The following is a 23,055-nucleotide window of genomic DNA, read 5'->3' as shown; positions in this document are numbered from 1 at the left end:
TAGTTTACTTTGTCTAATATTTTCATGATATAAAATAGTTAAATTATTATCACCTTTGAAATTAAGTTTATAAAAGAATTTGATAATTCGCTTTAATATAAACGGGAATAACCATATTCGATTAGCTTCGTGCCGTAGTGCATATCCCGGTACTGTTCTTTCTATGTGAAATAGTCTGCATAGATAATAAATGTGAAATTGTTCAAGTTGGTAGAAATAGTCCAAGCACCAAATAGGACTGGCATAAAATAACATTGTATTAATAATCGAGCTATAAAGTTTCATATGTATTCTTAATTCTGAAAAAACAACATAAATAATATACTTTTGTATTTTATTTTATACTGTTTATTTTAAACACTAATTAATTTTCAACTTAATTTAAGATTTGTTACAAGCAAAACTTTATCTCTCAGAATAAATATCTCTAGTTTAGATCATATAAATATATGAAAATTCTACACAGATATATTGAAGACATATTAAATCTTAACATTTAATTGTAAAACATTAATAAATAACTTATTTTTTTACAATATATTGTTGTGTATTCATTATAATTATAAAAATATTTAAAAGTTTATTTTAATAGAAAATATATAAATGTTATGGTTATAGAAAATTATTTCATTGAATTTTAGAGAAAGATATTGATTGTGTTGTTTTGTTAATTGAATTTTAAATTTATGTTTAATTATTAAATTTATTTTTCTTATACATGCTAAGAAAATATACATATATAATGTTCTATTAGGAACATTGAATAACTTAATACGATTATTTGTTTTATTCGTAAAGAATATTAATTAAAAATTCAATTGTTACTTGTAGTCTGTTTAGGTCTCTTCACAAAATTATATTTGTAAGTTTTATAAAAACCAAAACAATTAAATGATTTGTCTATCAAAAAGTATATTTTGAATAATACTGATTTTATTTAAAATTTTTAAAATTAATTCGTAATACAATTTTACAGTATAATTTTTTTTTATATTATATTATATTATAGTACTGTATTAATTAATTATAGTTCCTGCATTGGCAGCTTTTCTGTAAATATGTAGGACACAACAGCAAAGCTGACAATCATATGCTACAATAAACACCAAACAAAAATCAAATCAATGAATTATTTATAATCTGAAATTTTTAAACAAGATTTTATTCTATACACACATTTAAATACAAGAAAAGTATTTCAAAAACACGCACAACTATATCTAAAGTAGACTCTCGATAAATCGAAATTCCTTAACGCAAATTTTATTTTTGTTCCTCCTTAACTCCCATATATTCAATGCATTTTATATTTTTATAGGTCAAAGCAGTTGTGACTAACTCGAAATTTAAGATTTGAAGGACTTTGTTTCATGTTTAATTTAATTTTTTTTTTTTTTTACGTTTTTGGGGATAGACGATATTATCACGAAGTTGAAGATTTGTATTGTATAGAATTGTAGTTCTGATCGCATGACATAAAATTCAAATTTTAACGGCGTTTTACATCTGGTGCTGATACTAAATCCACGAGCAATTTAAGCACATTATTTGAATGATGCTTTTATATCTCGTGAATTATAAAGCCAATTAGAAACGAATAAAAGTTATCAAATAGCTTGATGTCATTTTCTTTCTTTTCGACTTTAGGATTTAACAAGATTATAATTTTCTCGAAGTTCTTACGTGACAGTCGTTAAAAACTATAAAAATTTTTAATATGCTGCAGTATTTAAATTCACAAATTTACTTATTAATTATGTAATTCGGCATCGTTGCGTAGTTCTGCCATCAATGTTGATGAAATACCAAAATCTACCAAACTTTTAAAAATTATCCCAAAATCGTTCTTTTATTTATTTATTTTTTCATAAATAACGGATATATCACTAAGATTATCGCGTCGTCATCGTCATCCATCTTTACTTTATCCTCTTTTTTTTGTCACATAGTGTAGCGAAATGGATATTTGCAGTGCGAATCCTGCGATAGTCACGTACTGTAATTATATGCTGGTATGACTTGATGAAATCGATACCCATCGTGAAGTAACGTAAATTTAAAAATGTAAGGAACACATATGTAATTTGACAACTTGCTGAATTATCGGTCAATTAGATTTACGAGTTTGTCAATATCTTATTTGGAACTAAACGTTCATAATTTGTAAATTTCGTGGTGACGTTTTCATTGCTGGTAGTGACCAATTAATCACTGACTGTACCGACCATTTTCATTTCTAGCAAGTAAATACTGTAGATAGAAGCGGCGAACAAGAGAATATAAAAATTTTGTTGAGGATTTTCATAAATACCGCGGAAGAAGGAAAGAAAAAAAAAAAAAACTCAGAAATTGCAAATGAATTTGGCATTCCATTGAGTACCGTACGTATCTGAAAACAAAGAGAGGATTTCGGAAAGCTTCAATAAATAACAGAATCGGATAGAACAGAATAGCGGACGTAAATGTGAATATTCAGATGCTGAAATGGTTTGTACGGTGTAGAAACAAGCAATCCCTGTCGATGAACTTAGAGGGAAAAAAACCAAATAATTCAGATTCAATTTGGGACATACCTGAGTCAAAGCCAGCATCGGAAAGTTGAATAAATTTAAGAGAGAAAATAGTTTTCAATAAAATTTTTGGGTTAAAGTGCTGAAATGTGAGAGGTGAATTGTGCGAAATTCTACAGAACTATAGTTCGAATGATATTTTCAACTCAAGCAAAACCGGCTTATTTTTTAAAAGGGCCGGAAAACTGGTTCAAAAGTGATTCGTATTAGAAGGATAAAAATGCAAAGAACGCGTAAAGCATTGATTCCACTTGTAATTTTCTAGTGATGGTGGCGAACTTTCAGTGGCAAAGATGTAGAATTTTATTTTATTGAAAGAAGTAACGTTTGCGGCTATACAAAAGAGCCTATTGGAAACGCTAATACATCGTCTAATTAGATATACTTGCCACACTTGGGTATATAGTATTGTTCTGATGCCAGATATACTATCACTTCATTGACTATCGAAAGCAGTAAGTCTTAGTGGCAGCGGCAAATATTCGATACGTCTTAGTTTTTCTTAGCGGTGCGTCCTACTATGGAGATAATCTCACAAGCAGACGGCCAGATGACCTAGCGATGGAGGTGGCAGTCTACCTCCCTGAGGGACACGGGATTTCAAAACATTAAATTACAATACGTAAAGCTTATTATACAAAAGGTGTTGCACGTTATTGAAGATGGATCACATGAGTTTGAATCAACTTGCTAGTTGCAATGCGAATGATTAACAAAGCTTGGAATAAAGCAAAACTACTAGTTGCTTTACAAAAGCAGGTTTTCGTCAACAAGTGTCGATGCTTCGAATACATCGGAATTTATATTAGAATTCATTGGCTTTATCGAAGAAGACTAGGCCGTTCTCATAGCAACGAATGATGAAAATTGTGTCATTTTGTCAATGCTCATAATAATATAGCTGTCTGCGGATATTTATCTGAAGATGACATTATTGAAGTAAAGAAACAAGCGAGGAAGACGAGGAAGAAATTAATTAATATCGAGAACATTGTTGAGTAAGAAATCAAACTCGATATCGTCGAAGACACACACTGTAACAGACCTTTTCACTTATTGTTCAATGTTTGTTGTATTGTAGAGTACATATACGTATTTAAAAAATAATAATATACTGTATAATGTATTTGTCTATATTGTTTGTATTGTGATATATTATATGCCAAATCTGAATTTGGATTTGGGTATTAGAAGTATTATCTGCAAACTGCATTCTCTGTCTAACTGAGATGTGCTAACACAAAATGGCTGATTAAGCTTTGATATTATTATTGTAAACATTTTCGGTTCAGTTATTAGACGAAATTTAATTTCTTTTAAATATTTGTGTTTTCCTTGATATATATATGTATCAAAGAAAACATAAATATTTAAAAGGTTTGACAGTGATTTTCTTTCAAAATTTGAAGGCCTAATTCTAAAAAAGCAGGTCTATTTATAAAATGTTTTCTTTTTAATTTTAATTTTTTAATTAACATTACTCACATAATTTTGCGATTTTAATCGATTTTTTTCAAGAAAGCATTTTTAAAATTTATCCTGTTCTGTGGCTTTTTTAAAACCTGGCATGGATTCGGCCAGGTGTTGAAGGATGGGGACCGACACATCGTGGATAAATGCGGAAAATTCATAAATAATAAATTGTTTTTATTTTTATGTGTACTGTGATTTCATATTTATATGTTTCTATGATTAAATATACTTCTGAGTTTTTTAACTGATGAAGATTTACACAAAAATTTTCAAATAAATCGAAGCATTAGAAATGTCTTGCCTGCAAGTTTTTTTTTCTGATATTAGACACCCATCTTATGACTATTTACAAAAATTTTACCAATACAATAGATTCGCGATTATCTGGCCTAATCAGCTTTAAAGTTTTTTTTTTTATAAACAAAAATAAAAAAGTAATTATGTTTTTATAATTAATTTATGTTTTATTAGAGTACAATATCATTAAATGGTTTGGTTTAGTTTTATTCTTATATGGCAACGGCACTTGGGCGATCTGCCAAGGGAATGCCTCCCGGAAGTCTTTTATGGGAAACTAGCCCCCTATTTAGGTGTTATGAAGAAAACCCGAAAAACGTCACTCGGCCACTGCTGGGCATATTATTGTGTTGCAATTTGAAAAAATTATAGACATATAAATTCCCACTGTCGTCAGTATTTCCTTAATTAATCTCGAGAACGGAGTTAGATAAAATCCGAGACCGGATATGGAAACCTTACGGGCAGGAGGTCCCGATTATCTATGTATGAACTTCCGGAAGTCATGTTACTTCAATTCAAAACTGTTCATTTCCCCTGAAAGCTGTTAATAGATGACCCGGCACGATTCTTGTTAAAGAAAAAGTATGATGTAAAGGAGCAAGACACTACTAATAATTTGAGGTGGAGAGCATATATTAAAGATATGATAAAAAATTGCAGCCTGGCATTGTGACCATGTCATAATAAATAATTGCTCGTTTTGAAAATAATTTTCTTTTTAGAATAATCCAAAATGTAATGAGCAATTATTAAATAATAATAATAATGTATGCAAGTAATGCTATTGCAAACGTTTTCGTAAAATGTACGATTATTCCGCGGATAATGCGGAATAATCATATATGCGGGTAAATTTTAAACTCTCCGCCCTGTGGGCCTATAAGAGAGCCTTTTTTAGCAAGCCCATGGGGAAAGTTGGGCAATGTCACTCAGAGAGCAATTCCGCTCACTTAGGTATCTCGAAACACAATGGAATTGTGAATGTGTGATTGTTGTGGTTAGATAGCAAATGACATCATAAATCTGTAATCACGTGTTGGTCGCCGTTAGAAGCAGAGTTTCATTCTTTCATTCTTGTGTTTTTTTTTTTTTTTTTTGAGGTGATCTCTTAGAAAATTTTGCAAATTTCAGCAGAGGATAAATACATCTTTATTTTAATAAATTATTAGTTTTAACCATTATATGTATAAACTACATATATTTAGCTTCTCACTCCTGCTTTTCGCTTGATTTATAATATGCTGTTAAGCCAACAAAAAAGCATCAGAATCCACTATGGCATTAAAGGATAAATACGCTCATGCAAACTAAATCCAACAACTTTTACATATTTCCCGTTTCTTATATTTCAAACAATACTGAATGGCGAAAATGCGTAGACATAATAAATTTTAAAACTCACGAAATGTAACAGCTGTTTCATAAAATCGCAAACTATAGGCTATAGGCGTTAGAAAGTGAAAATCTAAGACCCAGAAAAAATGCAAAAATTGGTCTCATACAAACTGCAGAGTGTAGAAACGTGACAATTGTTGTCTGAAAATCTTCAAAGTGAAATTATGCATGCCATGTTAACCAATGATAACCATCGAGCGAGAATACCCCGACATGGTCGACCTGAGCCACCTTAACCGCTCGGCCATCTGGCCTTCAAATGCAGTCATCATAATTACAGGCATCTTGCCGGCTTATTTTTGCTGAAAATTCTGTATTAAAACATCGCAGGTACCGCAAAAATTACAGCTGAAAAATAACACATATGGGACATATTGATGTGCCCTGACTTTAAAGAAATGCCTTATCTTCAATCTCAGTGTTATCCGTCTTTTTCCCTATCCGATTCGGCTGCCCCCACATTAGGCCGGATAATCGCGAGTCTACTGTATTACTAACCATTAAAATATATTTGTTATTATTTAAAAATGTTGATATATTAGGATTTCGTGAATTCATGAAAGTTTAATTTAAAATACATGCTCTCTATCTCCAATAAGTAATGGCTTGCATCATAAAAGTACATCATACTTTTCCTTTAACAATAGAGTCGTGCCGGTCATCTAACACTTTCCAGGCAGAAGTTAAAATTGAAATAATGTGACTTCGTGTTTGTGTCGGACGTTCGTATATAGTTAATCGGGGTCTCCTGCATTTAGTGTTTCCACTTCTGGTCTCAGATTTCATTTACTCAATTCCGTTCTCGAGATTAAGAAAAAACAGACGGACGGACGGAGACAGGCTACAGTTTTTTTTTTCAAATTGCAACCCAATAAACGAGGAAAATCGTTCTATTAAGGGAAAAAATCGGAAATTAACCGGATTTTTTCGAAATTTTGAGTGGATATCCTAATTCGCACATTGTGGTTTATTAATAGTGATTTTTATATTTGAATATCAAAATGATTAACGTAGGTATATACATTTTTTGTTAAAAGCGTGATATTCTCTCACTTGATTTTTAAATGTAACTTTTTATGCAAGATAATTTGGATATATCTAATTATATTTTCGTTTAAATTTCCTAAAATGAAATGATGTAACGATTAGAGAGTATTTTCAAAAATTAATTTTCATAACGTTGACAGAAATTGGAAATAAATAAAAAAAATTATTTTAAGGAAGATTGTAGCAATTTCTGGTAAATTTTATTCTAATAAACACTAATCCATCATTTTTTCATCTGACGTATTTTGGATTATTTATGATTTTTTGATATAAATTGTTTTTTCTTGATCATTGTTCAAAATTATTAATCTTCTAAGCATTAGATAAATGGCTTTGTGCATAAACACTAAAATAGGCTAACTTCTGTTATTGCAGATTATACATTAATTTTTAAAATATATCTTAAATATTTAACTTTAATTTTTTACGTTTTTACAATTGCAGTATCAAAATTACATCGCTTTTGTTAAAAACTTACCTTTTGCAACTGAACCAGAAGTACATGGAATGGATGCAAATGCAAACATTATTAAAGATCAGAATGAAACAAAATTATTCTTTAATACCATTATATCAACTCAAGTAACTATTATTTTTATTGTTTTTAATGATTAATACAATGTAATTAATGCAGTCAAAATACTAAATTGTACAATTTTTTTTTTATAAAATTGATTTTTAAATTAAATTTCAATTTTAACAAATTTCAAGTAATAAAATAGTTTTAATTAAATTTCTTTTCTCTTATTTTATCACATAAATTGTCTCATTGTAACACTATTGAAATTCCAGTTAGAATACTGTAATTTCAGTAATTAAGTTATAAACAATATGTTAAAATAAAATTATTAATGTATAATGGGCTTCCTCGTCTAGCATATTTACTTGTTATGATCGTCTTCTGTTTTTATATAATAGTTAATCTAATATATGGTTGTTTATAAGCACACAAGTATATTAATTAATATTTACTATTTCTTTTTAATTTTTCAAATAGGCTCAAATTGGAACAGGAACTGATCAATCATCAGAAGAGGTTGTTTTAAAAATTGCTAATGACATTCTTATAAAATTACCAAATAATTTTGATATTCATTTGGCTTTACTGAAGTATCCTGTAAGTTATGAACAGAGCATGAATACAGTTCTAGTTCAGGAAATGGAAAAATTTAATGTGCTGCTAAGTGTAATTAGAGATTCATTAATTGAAGTTCAGAAAGCTATTAAAGTATGTTGCTAAACTTAATATTTATAATAAGTTATGTACTTAAATAACTACTTTATTTTTTTTGTTCATTTTATATTTGCAATATTTCTTAAATTTTATTGTTTTCTTGAAGTATCAAAATTTATTATTGCATTGAAGAAGTAAATATTTATACTACTAGGTATTGTAGTCGTTGGGCTTCAATTTTCTAATTGCAGACCTATAAATTCCCACTGCGTCCGTCTGTCTGTCTATCCTTCCTTAATCTCGATAACGAAGTTAGATAGATAAAAGTTGAGACTAGATATAGAGTGTTTAGGGGCAGGAGAGACAGATTAACTATGTATGAAGTTTCGGTCTAGACCGGAAGTAGTGTGATTTCAATTCAAAAATTTCTCTAGAATGGAGTTAGATAAATGACCATCATTACTCAATTGTTTTCAGGAAAAGTATGATGTACAGTAGTAAGACATTATATATAATAATAGTTTATAGTTTACACATATATAACATAAGTGTTTACTTTATAAAAGTGGACATGATCTATAGTCTATTCTGAAAAATTTCGCTGGTTTTCTTGATTATATGCATTGTATTTTCATTTAAAAACATGTTAATAGATTAGAAAAATTTGCATTTGTTTTTGAAATAAATCGTCTTAATAAACGGTATATTTCGGTTAAAACATCAAATTAACTATCACCATACACATAAAGAAAATTATATAGGCTAATTTATTAATAAAGAAATCTGTTGTAGCTGAATTTTCTATCTGGGCTTAGCTCAAATAAACAAAACGATCTATTTTAATTACTATAATATTACTTATATTATTAATTTGCAAATCATGCAAACAACTCGATGTATACAATGTCCGGATACAGATTTCTTATGGTGTTCTTGAATACTGAGGGAAAAAAACATTACAAAATTATATTTCCTTATTCTCAATTATAGAATTTTCAGTAGATTTAGTATTTTTAGACATTGAAAAACGGCTATTAAACGGAAATGGTAGTGAAAATATAAAAGTAATATGAGTTTTTTTTTTCAGATTTATTGATTATCGGTTAAAGTTTATTTGTTTGAAAAATGTCATATAAAAGAAGTGAAATAAATCATTTTAGAAGGAAGAAGCTTCGAGTACAGTGTTCTGACATTTTGAAAAACTTTTGCTGGATATAAATTAAAGATTAAACAATTATATATCTTATAATTAATTTTTAGTAAGTTGATGAATGGCGGATACAGAACTATAAAGTTCTGTATCCATTCATCAACTTGCTGTTGTAGTAAAGTGAATTCTTTGAGAAGTTATAAAAAAATTCATTGGTCGAAAAGGATGATTTCAATACGTATTTAACTCGGTCCAATGTGTATTTTACATAAACGTACTTGAAAACTGATAAAATTCATTATGAAATTATTATAAATTTCCATTTTAAAATCATTGATTTATGTATTATTTTTAATTAATTAGAGTAACTTAAGTATTAAATTAATTGTAGTTTTGTCGAATACATTGCATAATTTTTACAGTACATTAAAGTTATAAAGTTATACAGTACATTAGTATAGTAATTACAGTTTACACAGTACTGTACATACTTTTTAAAATATCATACGGTTATTCTATTAAAAGATTCTAATAAATTATTTTCTTTTATAAATATTAAAATAATTTATTAATATTATCTCATTCGTCTTATCATCTTCTCATCTTATCCATTAATAATCTTATGTCATACTTGAATGATTCCTATTACTTCTTTGGCACTTATTAATACAAAAATAAATGTAATGTCTAACGTAAGATGAATCTGTCATTTGAATTCTGTCTGAATTTCTGTTGAATTGAATCTGTCATTTATCATGAATCTTTGAGAGTATCGATTAAATTACTAATTCATTTTTCTATGACATATGTAATTTTATTATTCGTCATTCTAGAATTTTATATGGTATTTTATTTTATTTTCATAGAATTATTTTAAAGAATGGAAATATTATATAATTTGACATAATCACTGTTTTATTCAAATTTAAAATATGCTGTTCTCTTAGTTAAGAGAATATTTTGAGTTTAAATAGTTTTAAATCTGTTTTACGGGAATTAAATCCTTTAAAATAGTAAATAGAATAATCATCCACTATCGACTCATTGTCTGATGATGAACGGATTGTTAGAAACAGATCTACCAAGGGGAAAGATGGGGATGTTTTTCTAGGCCTGGAGAAAGCTTAGGCACTCATGGTGGTTCATACCCCTACAAATTAATGTAATTTTAATAACAATGTAATCTTTAAGAATGCATTTTATTAATAAAAAAGTACTTTACTTATTTCATATGTTTAAAACATAGCAAAAGGGGTCTAGGGCTCTATAAAGGTTCTCGATGTTCCTGGTTAGAAAATTCTTCTGATGATAGTGTAAACATCTACATTTAAGTTTGTTTCTTATTATAAGTTTCTATATATTTATTCAAATATTTTTAACTCGTTACGTTCTATATCGAAGAGTTTCATCACAAATAATTATTTTAAAATTACCGATATGAAAGAAACATTAAAGCTTTTATTATCTTTAAAAGCGTCTCATAAAATTTATTATCTTACACATTTACTATTTTTCTGGTAATTTTATTTTATATTCGTTTTATTTTGCTGAAAATCTAATTTTAATTTCGAAAATATATTAAAATTTTAGCTACTTTTTAATTAGCGAAAAACATTCATTATGTTGTTAATTTTCGTTTGAGTTTTTTAATTATGTTTTTTTTTTTTACTTCGGATTATCTCTTTTATATTGCGTTGTTGAAAAGTTTATTAATTCTTCTTCTTCTCCTTCTTCTTTTTTTTTTGTAATTAACGTAAAGAAGTAATTGGAACAATGCCAGTAACCAATGTATATCGGAGCACACACATTATCGAAAGTCACGGGTCAATAAAATTTATTGCTGAGAAAAGAGTTATTTTTACATTTAAACATCAAAAGCGATTATATATAATCGTTTATATTGTATAATTGTAAATTTAATTAATTTTTGACCATAATTAATATCAATAATCACCGTAAGAATGATAAATATGAATGTCATCGTTGATTTGATTCTATATAAAGATGCCATAATGTAATTTTCCGATAATATCTTTTTTTTTTTTTAGTCTTTCTTTGGATCGATATTTTTAAAATATGACAATTCGAAAATGTCAAAAAATATTACATCTGGTAGCGTAATTATTATTTTCCTTTATTTTCTATAGAGATTTCTGTAATCGTCTTTAGAGCCTAACCGATGCTCTAGAGACGAATACACAGAAAAGTGCTATGTCAAATTTTGTTTATATCTGAAATCTTTATGTCAAATATGAACAAAATCCATATGAATCTTTTCTTTTTAAATTTCTAGTATTTTTCTTGTAAGTTTATTGATTACAAAAATACGATTTATTTTCATTTGTAATGGTGTTTTTCCTTTTTTTAAGAGTATTTTATTTTTAATAAATAGAATCGATTTGTTAAAAAAGTTGCAAAGGCTATTGAAAATATACTTTATGCAGATTATTATCGATGTAAATTCAATTTACAGTATTGCCTTCATTTTTCGAATTTTCTATCAATATCGAGTTACTTTTTAATGTTTAGCGCATCTTCGCTTATAAAGTATATTTTGCTCTTTATTCAGGAGGCATGTTGCAGATAGAACATTAGGAACATAAAAAATAATTACATATTAACTATTAAAGAAGTTAGGAGAACATGACTAGAACTTACTGTAGCTATTAAAGCATCCTTAAAATTCTTAAAATGTTATTTTAAAGTAGTTTAAAGTAAAATTTTCAATTTGATTATTCAACACTTTATACATATTTAAAGGCTAAAAACTAAACCTCAACATTAATTTCTGAGTAATAATTGGTATTACATTCTTAAAAATAGCTCAATTCCATCTGAAGAATTTAGATTTTAGAATTTCTCGAAATACTTTTAATTATTAAAGATTTTTAGAGAGTTGGTCTTAAATAAAGGAACCTGAATTTTTTATATTAGTTCTTTTGAATGTTGAAAGATCCATGATTGGTAAGATGAGGCAACGCTGCACGTGGGCGAAGGAGGTGCCTCTAGGGAGGTTTTCCATGAAAAACTGGCCTCTGTATGTTAGACACGAAGAAAACTCGGAAACTATCTGGCCAACTTGTTGGTCAGGGCGTCCCCATGACCAACGGACCAACTACCAGTGTTATCCACTCGGTTAATGGTGCGCCTGATGTAATAGAGTAGTGTTTTCGGCACAAACAGTGAATTAATATATTCACTGTTCGTGCCGAAAATACTATGTTAAGTGGAGAAGTAATTACTATGAGATATCCAGTTAGAGTGACATATCTCTCTTTGTAGATAAAGCTAATTATCAGTTCCAAATTTAGATTGAACCTGTTTTTCGAATTGATTTATAAATGTTATTCTGTTCACGTCATCGTATTTTTACTCATTGCAAGGTGTCAGCTAACATAAATAAAGGATACAGAACGAAATAGTAACCAAAACTACCAAAAACTTCAGGGTCGATCGTAGGTAAAGATCGAAATTGAACTTAATTTAATTTGGTTACAGAAGTAGAAGAATTCTTTTCGGTTTTATCAAATAGATTCTCTCTGTTGAAATTTATAATATCAATATTGACTTACATTTTGATAATTTACATAACCACAAAAAAAGCTAAGTCAAATACTATTAATTCTATTTTTATTATCTTGCTAACCTATTTTAACTTATTCAATTGAAGAAATTTTATGTATGGAAGGTTACTTTACAAATATATATTGTAAATATTAGCTTCTTGTAGCTGTTTTGTGATATGTTTAATTCATTGTAAGTATGATAATCTAATGCTTTAATAATTGTAATATTTAATAGAATAAATTAAGAATAGGCGGCTTTTTTCCTGTTTATTCGTAAGATAATATTAAGTCTGAATTAATTAAGAAAACGAAAAGAAAAGAAATAATGTAATTGTTTGTCGAAAATATTTGACTTGAAAAAGCGATTATTTTATGTAACTGTACTTGTTTAAAGAAACAGAAATGAATAATAGCAAATATATCTTCATTCATTTTTTATTTCTAACTGGTTATGGTTAAGAGATTCTTACAATCAATCATCATTTTACGCTTGATATTCTATATATAATGCAAAAGTTATATATTCTATAAATTATTTTACCAATCGCTTATTTTTATAAAAACTTTTCACAAATGTCTGTGAAGATTGTTTGCTCAGCTCTGTATTTATTATGATCAATCATATCTAATATAATAATTAATATAAGTAAAATATTGTACTTTGTTATAATTATCTCAATATAGTCGCGAAAATGCTTCACCGTGATGGATTTAGCCTAGTCATTTAGACGTTCTATGGCCGATGCGGTTAAGGTGTCATCCTACCGCTCTAGGAGATCCAGGATTAAATTCGGGCGATCGAAAAATGCCAGGTATTTTTCATGGACGGTTGAAATCGGATATGTCGGACTCCGTCTCTCATCACTCCATCGCCATATTGTGTGCTTGGCCGAACGTACGATCGGTATGGAAAAAAGGCCCAATTAGTGCCCAAAGGGCGGAAAGAATTTTAAAAAGAAAGTCTAATCATGGAAGTCCTAATTTATGGGTAGTATAAATCGAGTCATTGTTCCCTATCTCTCAGTTATGCAAGCCGTTACTATTATAGTTCAGGCTCAACTGTTAAGGGTACAATCATTGATCTTCATATTGTCTAAAGTGCGCCGGACCCTCGCGTAATTAATTAGTTAATATCTCAATGAAGTTGTATTATTATTAGTGAATATTTTATCATTGTTATAGTTCGTATGTAAACACAAAATTTGGTAATATTGATTAATATTGGTAATAAGTGTCATGCCAAATTAAAATCAAAGCATACGTATTAAAAAAAAACTTGTTTTATCGCATTTGCGTGCTGTTAGTGTGTGTGTTTGTGTTTAAAAAGTTCCTATGTGATCTCTATTTCCGCGCGTCACGGGTTTGCCGTGACACGCGCGAAAATTCTACGATATCCGCATTGAATATCTAGAAATTATTAGACTTGTAGATCTATAAATTTCCACTTGTCCGTCTGTCTTTCCTTAATCTCGAGAATGGAATTAGATAAATGAAATCCGAGACCAGATGTGAAAAGTTTAGGGGCAGGAGATTCCGATTAACTATTTACGGACGTCCAATTCAAACTGAAAGTCACAGTATTTCAATTCAAACTTCCCCCTGGAAGATGTTAGATAGATGACTGGCACGACTCTGTTATTAAAGGAAAAGTGTGATGTACAGGGTTAAGCCATAACTAATTTCAGGTGGAGAGAATGTATTTTAAATTAAATAAATTAAAATTTATAAGCATTTTTTATATTTTTTAAATTATTCAAATTAATTCTGGCGGATAAAAGTTTTACCAATTAAAAATAAAAGCCCACCGCCGAATATAATAATTAATATAAGTAAAACATTGTACTTTGTTATAATTATCTCAATATAGTCGCGAAAATGCTTCACCGTGATGGATTTAGCCTAGTCATTTAGACGTTCTATGGCCGATGCGGTTAAGGTGTCATCCTACCGCTCTAGGAGATCCAGGATTAAATTCGGGCGATCGAAAAATGCCAGGTATTTTTCATGGACGGTTGAAACCGGATATGTCGGACTTCGTCTCTCATCACTCCATCGCCATATTGTGTGCTTGGCCGAACGTACGATCGGTATGGAAAAAAGGCCCAATTAGTGCCCAAAGGGCGGAAAGAATTTTAAAAAGAAAGTCTAATCATGGAAGTCCTAATTTATGGGTAGTATAAATCGAGTCATTGTTCCCTATCTCTCAGTTATGCAAGCCGTTACTATTATAGTTCAGGCTCAACTGTTAAGGGTACAATCATTGATCTTCATATTGTCTAAAGTGCGCCGGACCCTCGCGTAATTAATTAGTTAATATCTCAATGAAGTTGTATTATTATTAGTGAATATTTTATCATTGTTATAGTTCGTATGTAAACACAAAATTTGGTAATATTGATTAATATTGGTAATAAGTGTCATGCCAAATTAAAATCAAAGCATACGTATTAAAAAAAAACTTGTTTTATCGCATTTGCGTGCTGTTAGTGTGTGTGTTTGTGTTTAAAAAGTTCCTATGTGATCTCTATTTCCGCGCGTCACGGGTTTGCCGTGACACGCGCGAAAATTCTACGATATCCGCATTGAATATCTAGAAATTATTAGACTTGTAGATCTATAAATTTCCACTTGTCCGTCTGTCTTTCCTTAATCTCGAGAATGGAATTAGGTAAATGAAATCCAGATGTGAAAAGTTTAGGGGCAGGAGACCCCGATTAACTATTTACGGACGTCCAATTCAAACTGAAAGTCACAGTATTTCAATTCAAACTTCCCCCTGGAAGATGTTAGATAGATGACTGGCACGACTCTGTTATTAAAGGAAAAGTGTGATGTACAGGGTTAAGCCATAACTAATTTCAGGTGGAGAGAATGTATTTTAAATTAAATAAATTAAAATTTATAAGCATTTTTTATATTTTTTAAATTATTCAAATTAAATAAATATTCGACATGCGATTTGCAGTTACTAAATTTTGAATTTAATTTTGACCCACCTTCGAAAAAAGGTTTGTCATCTCTGTATTTTTTTTAACAGAAATGTGATGTGAAAATTGTAATTGAAATCTAATGTTTCTAGCCTTTCAAATAATGCATGTGTGATACTTGTGGGAGAGAAGACTATGAGTACAATAAATCCTTTATACATTTTTCACGGGTATTTTATTCTTCGGGCGAGTTCTATGTACTGTACGTATTGATTTTACCATTATGAGTGTTTAGAATGGATATATCTATGATGTATGTGATTTTATTTTATTATCCCGAGGTAACCAATTGTTTGACACAGTTTTGTCAATACAATCATGACTAATGTCTCAAGGATATTTATCGTGAAGATTTTTTTTGCACTTGCTACTGTCTCTGACAATATCTAAGTTCCTATATAAAAAGCAATGTCCAAATTACTGTAGATTGTACTATGTCCAGATTGTTTATATAAAGATTTAGTGGTGTGTTGTTTGTCTGCTACAATTATTTCTTTATATAATTATAATATTGCTGTCTATAGAGTATTTTCTTTTATTTGCAATGAAAAAATTTCTTATATTGAAGAGACTTCAAATTTTGCTTATTTGAAGAACTTTCAAAAATTTGGCAGAATTTGGAAATTTTGTTTTCATTTTTTTTTGAAGTTCGGGTTCTGTGTGTGTTTTGTATGTTCTTCGAATGAATATGCAAATATTAGGATTATCATTACTTTAACTAAATACATTTATGCAAATTAAAGCAATAAATAAAACAATTATATTTAAGCACTAGAAATAAATTATTGAATAATTTTATGACACATTTTTATTCAGATGGCCGTTTTAACTCATTTCATTGAAATTTTTCTATTGAAACAAATTTGATCAACGTATAACTTAGCATGCATTGTTCTTTCAAGCTTAATGTAATCGTTACTCTATCTTGTGTAGAACATTACTTTCCTTTACTACAGTATATTGTTAAATATTCCAGAACAATAAAGATCAAAAACATAGATATCATATTAATTGTTCATTTGAAAGACAATTATCGAAGTAAATGTCTTAGTTTTAATGAATCGGATGTAGTCACATTGTTTGGATAATTGATGATTTGAAAGTACACTCTAATAAAAATCTTTTTTAATTATTTAATATTATTATACATTTTTTATTTATATTTTCTACATCAAATGTAAATTCGAATACTATTTTTAAAGAACGGAATATTGCTGTATTAAATTTAATAAATCTTTATGATTGAAATGTTATAACTGTATGCAGTAGACCCCCCCCATAACGCGGTAGATATGTTCCTCGCTATACGAATTTCGCGTTGTAGGAATCCTTAAATACATGAGCCAATCGCAGCCCGACACGTGTGAAGTTTACGGACTACGGTTGTTTGAAAGGTTTTCTTCCATAAAATTAACCGATTCTAGACTAATTCGACTTAGCATTTCCAAAATACCTGTACTATAATTTTTTGGGAATAATCCGTATAAACTATGCTATAAACAAAAAATTGTAGGATTACTTACCGAGTGTGCACCGTTCGACGTCGCCATTACTTAAGCTTGTGTTCGTCGCGGAGCAGCGCACCAAACGGCGGCCGAGATTTCTGATATCATTTTTCTGCGAAAAATTCGTTGAATACTTTGGAGACATCATTAGTAGAAATAATTTTTATGGCCGTTGAATAAGAAATGTTTCTTTCACAAGAAATGTATAAAATTACAGTGCTGTATTAGACTTACGGTACCTAATTTACATACTGTACAGACGATAGTAAACTCAACTTACTCGCCTAAACTCTCCGTAGCGTGGCGCTGGACGGCGGAAAGTATATATATAATTATAATAAAGTTACAATAAATTAAGTTAATATATAATTATATATACAGTACCTAATTTATATATAATTAATATATAATTATATGTACAGTACCTAATTTATATATAATTAATATATAATTATATGTACAGTACCTAATTTATATATAATACTGTACAGACGATAGTAAACTCAATTTACCCGCCTAAACTCTCTGTAGCGTGGCGCTGGACGGCGGAAAGTAGTTCGGCTGCTCGTCCGCGATGACGTTTTACGCGTCCCTTTTAGCGTCTTTATATGAATACTGTCGCAATTTTTTCGCCGCGTTATAGGAATATACGTTATAGGAACCCGCGTTATAGGGGGTCTACTGTATTTACACAAATGAAGAATTTAAAAATTTAATCTTAAAGACTGGATGGCCGAGGAAATAGCTTGTCTCTCTAAGGAGATTCGTGATCATCAGAAATTTTCATGGGATTAACCATTATATGTGAGATATCTATCAATTTATTTTCAATGTTTGATAGAATGCATTTGAGAATCTGTTATCTACATATTATATTTTTATGTGAATTACTGCCTTTCTAACTTAAATATACTTTTTCAAAGAAAATTTTATAAAAATTTGTCTAGTGGAGATTCGTGATTTTCGTAAGGGTGAAGATGTAGAGTATTAAGAAATAGAAAGAGTGAATTTTCCTATTCGTAGGTCGTGGAGAAACCGTATAGGGTTGCAATAACGATATTAGAGAGGGACTCAACTTAAAACGTTTATAAAGTTACATTCATTCTTGTGTAGCCACTAGCATTTTGGATAAAAAGTAAACTCTTCGATATTATACTTGTATATACGTATGTTTAAGTGTGTTTCTCACATTCAAGTCTTTTTCCTGTACTTATTGCATATTTTCTTAATTTATTTATTAACAAATATAAGGTATCTCGGCTGCCTGGGCTCCATCCTGGTTTCGCTATTTGTTAATTGCTACTCCCAGGAAAACGAGAGTCCAAGGCGGTTACCCCAGGAAGAAACTTTTAATTTAGAAATATATGGTGAAATTTTTTAATTAATTAAAGGAAAGAGGTACTAGATAAAATGAATGAATGAAAGCCTGTAGAATTATTTATTTATACGTAATACGCTAACATTTTTAAATGACAAATCGGATAGCTGAAGGAATTTTAATAAAATATCAGTAGCTAGTTTTACTAACACATGTATGATGTAAGGCTACTATATTAGCCCTTTTAGGTAATTGTTTGGTTTGATGGTTTGAGGCAATGCAACACATGGGCGATTTTCCAAGGAGGTGCCTCTTGAGAGACCTTTCCTTAGGAAACTAGCCTTTGTTTAGGTATTAGACCACGAAAACTTCAAGCAGCCAGCCCATTTGTGAGACGCGAATCTGTGACCAACTACCAGTATTCAGTAGCTTTATGTTTGGTGTAAGGAGATACTTTTAAAATACGAAGCCAAATGGCATGTTATTCAGTAGCGTTTGTAAATTATAACCTTGCCAGAATTTTTTAAAAAAAGTTCATGTACTATGAACAAGCAATATTAATAAGAGTATCAGATCAATAATCAATACACACTACAAAATTTTCAGGAGAAGTTATATATCTTCCATATATTCAATGGCGCTACGCCATTGTATTTTTCAAATAAACATAATTCATTTATATCATATTTAAATTTCTTATATGTGGCAATATAATTTATATGATTTGGCCACTTATTAGATATGATATAGTATCATTCAACAAAATAAGAAATCAGTAATAAACTATATTGACAAACTGCAATATATTAAATGATCAAATAAGTGATTTTTAATGATAAAATATAAAAAATGAACTAATTTATTAAAATATATTAAGGCTGATTGTAACCTTTTTAATTATGCACGCGATCTCCAGCAGATGGCGTTAAAAATTTAATGCTTTTTCTATGGGAAAATCTTTTTTCAAAATTCTCAAAAATGAAAGCAAATAGAACCAAACAGTTTTTTGCGTTAGAATCCTATTTAATTCTTCTGTTAAGATACGGTTCAGAATTTTGAAACTCAAATTCGTTAATTTTCTATGAATTTTTAAATTCGTAGAAAATTTATAGAAAATTAATGAATAAGAATTTAAAAATTCTGAACCGTACGTTAATCGAAGAATTAATTGGGATTCTAACGCAAAAAAACTGTTTGGTTCTATTTGCTTTCTTTTTCGAGAATTTTGGAAAAGAGTTTTCCCATAGAAAAAGCATTAAATTTTTAACGCCATCTGCTGGAGATCGCGTGAATAACCAAAGAGATAACAATCAGCCTTAACAATACAGTAGAACCTCGATTATCCGGACTAATTGGGGATGAAGGTAGTCCGGATAAGGAAAAATCCGGATAATCGAAACAAATACTTTAATTTGTCTTTTAATGATAATACAACACGTTTTCTTTTCGATGACATATCGGTAACATTAAAAGTAAATACTGTATTTAAATCGTGATCAAATTTTCAAGAAACAAACGTTCGTATCGAATTTGGACTACTACTGATCAACGCTAACAAACTACCTATTGTTTAAAAGGCCCTCTGGTGGCGCAATAAGACGGATTTTATAAAATAAAAAGCAGTTTAAACTACATTTTTATGAATAAAAATTTGACAAACTATTTATCGTTTTATGACGAGTAAAATTTTTTCGTCGCGTTCACGGCTTTTAAGTAATGCATTAACCTTCGAAGCGCGAGGCCCTTCGGACCGCGAGGCATAGGCGGTGGCCCACGTCGTCCATGCCTTACGCCGCCCTTGGTCATAGAAACGATGTGATTTGAATATAAATTATTTATAAATACGTATGTCAAGTTTTTTATTACTACGTAAAATATATTTAAGAGTTTACGGCCACTGTGCCGGGTGAGACGTTGTAGAAACAAAAAAAGTTATGCACTCCATCACGTACATAAACAGTATCGTAATTCGCCAAGTACAAATCAGCAAATTCGTAAAATGTTTGTTTATTTTGGAAAATCCGGATAACAGAGGTCCGGATAATGGAGGTTCTACTGTATTTCATATTGAATATTTTATTTCTATTTAAATCATTCATATTTTGCAATGAGTTCGTATGCTTTTTTCATATATAAATAATTGAATTATTAAATAAACTTAAAAAATAGATGTTTAGAATATTAATTTGGTATATTATACGGTATTAAAAATATCCTATCAGGATCTAATTTTTAAATTGAAAACCATATAAAATCGCGTTATTTCTATAGTTTTTTTCTAATCTTGTTTACTTTGACGAATGAATAGAAAGTTCATTTAAGTATAGGGATTTTTATATAAAGAAAAATTTGAAGTGTAGAATCTAATCTTATTCTAGTTGGAAAACAGACTACAGCTCTTACGTCCTGTCCATGTACCGAGAAGATATTACCTAATGATGTGAGAAAACTAGCCATGCTGCTCTTCCCTCGGGGAGCAGACATTACAAACACACATATATATATTTTGAAACTTCTTTCTAAGAAAGAAGAAAACCTATAATACAGTAAATTCACCCATGCAAAAATATATAATCTATTTATTTTTACATTGATCAGAGTTCATACGATCACAGATTTTTATGACGATGTGAATCTGGATACTTTCCGCTTTTCATTGAAATCAATACAAATTTGACTTCCAAGTTAGTACAGAGTTTATTGATATCCACTTTAAAATGGTTTAAATTCTTTATAAAAAGATTTCACGTATTTCTTTTCTTAAAGAATATTTGATGCACAGTTATAAATATTTTCCTAAAAAATAGGCTTTTACATCTTTATATTGTTGAATTATTTTAGAGTCATATTAGCAATTATTTTATTGAAAATAATTTTATAAAATAAAATATTTTAATTTTCAGTTTATTAAAATAGTATTTGTATATATATTTCAGGGTATAGTTATCATGTCGATGTCATTAGAGCAAGTTTTTCTTAGTATATTAAATGGAAAAATACCGGATTTATGGATGGTTAAATCTTATCCAACGTTAAAACCATTGGGAAGTTATATTAATGATTTTATTGACAGAGTGAATTTTTTCCAAGTTAGTTTTTTTATGTAAATTTTTATATTTTTTACATGCAATTTTACATATATTTTTATATATTTTTTATTTAGAAATGGTATGAACGAGGACCTCCTTCAGTATTCTGGATTTCTGGTTTCTATTTCACTCAAGCATTTCTCACGGGAGCACAACAGAATTATGCACGAAAATATACCATACCCATCGATCTTCTTACATTTGATTATGAAATATTAACAGATAAACCTTATTTTCAACCGCCAACAGACGGTAAGTTATTTTTATTATTTTAAAATTTTTAATAATTAATTAAACAACTGCATAAAAATTGAAGAATATAGACTGTCATTAACCATTGATGATGATAATGTTAGTATTTTTCGTTTGCAATTCATTTAAAAATTATTAATTAGAAGAAAATTTGGAATATTATCCATTACCATTTTCTTTATTGTTGACATCAATATTTAAATTTAAATTATTTTTGTATTAAAGTAGAATATATTTTACAACCTGAAATACTTTGTGCCAAAATTCATTCCACAGTTTTTTAATATAAAAATATAGTGTTTATTTTTGTGATGGAGAATATGTCAAAGTTTGGAATGCTTTTTATTTCAGAAACTTGAGATAAAATATTAACATATGTCGAAACTTTCGAACCGTATATTAGCATATCCCAGCAGTAATTTTTCTTTGTTTCCTATAGGAGTATATATAAGAGGTTTATTCATTGATGGTGCCAGTTGGGATCACCAAACTTGGAAACTTTGCGAATCTCAACCGAAAGTTCTCTTTAGTGATTTGCCTGTGGTAATTATTTATTCATTTTTATATATTTTTGAACATATTATTTTCATTTAAAACAAATATTTTTTATCAAGGTTTGGTTAAAACCAATGAGAAAAGCGGATACAAAGCCATATCCAAGTTACCTCTGCCCAGTATACAAAACTAGTGAAAGGAAAGGTATTTTATCAACGACAGGACACTCGACTAATTTTGTCATTGCCATGCTTCTTCCTTCTGATAAACCAGAAGAGTATTGGATATGTCGTGGAGTGGCTCTTCTTTGTCAACTAGATAATTGATTTATTTTGTACAGATAAGCCAAAATTTTTTATTGGATTAAAATTTCGAATTGATATATCTTCACTTTAGATAATTAATTTTTTAAATTAATTTTATACCCAAACAATGAAACATTTCTCAGCATTCGTGTTATTTTTCACAAGCCAGACACTTTATAATTGAAAACTTAGATCGTGGCATAATTATAATACGAATTTTTATAGGCTTTTTTTACAAAATTACGAAGTTAAAAAAATAAAAATATAACAAGAATTCATTAAAAATGTTTTATAAATTCATTACTTTTAACAAGATATCGACTTGAAAATTTATTAAAAGTTTTGAACTGAAATTAAAGCAGTATTGGTTTTAAAGATGTAAATCCGCTTTCATTTTGTTTGTGTAAAATCTAGAGAGGACCTATTCGG

The 23,055-nt window shown here is 29.1% G+C and overlaps 1 protein-coding gene across 1 annotated transcript in view; it reads left to right on the top strand.

Moving 5' to 3' along the window:
- LOC111625990 (dynein heavy chain 7, axonemal-like) overlaps positions 1–22,770 on the top strand; it is a 149,670-nt gene extending 126,900 nt beyond the window's left edge. The window contains exons 51-56 of the mRNA XM_023369258.1: positions 7,230–7,367; positions 7,783–8,013; positions 21,422–21,574; positions 21,649–21,826; positions 22,266–22,369; positions 22,441–22,770. Coding sequence (XP_023225026.1) covers positions 7,230–7,367; positions 7,783–8,013; positions 21,422–21,574; positions 21,649–21,826; positions 22,266–22,369; positions 22,441–22,647 — 1,011 coding nt within the window. The 3' untranslated portion in view covers positions 22,648–22,770. The remainder of the gene's footprint in view (positions 1–7,229; positions 7,368–7,782; positions 8,014–21,421; positions 21,575–21,648; positions 21,827–22,265; positions 22,370–22,440) is intronic.
- Positions 22,771–23,055: the final 285 nt, after the last annotated feature.

The sequence above is a fragment of the Centruroides sculpturatus genome, unplaced genomic scaffold (assembly GCF_000671375.1).
Source record: "Centruroides sculpturatus isolate CEXI.00-Female unplaced genomic scaffold, Cexi_2.0 scaffold63, whole genome shotgun sequence".
Lineage (NCBI taxonomy): Eukaryota > Metazoa > Arthropoda > Arachnida > Scorpiones > Buthidae > Centruroides > Centruroides sculpturatus.
The sequence above is the reverse complement of the archived record's forward strand: the minus strand, read 5'-3'. Positions and strand labels throughout refer to the sequence as shown.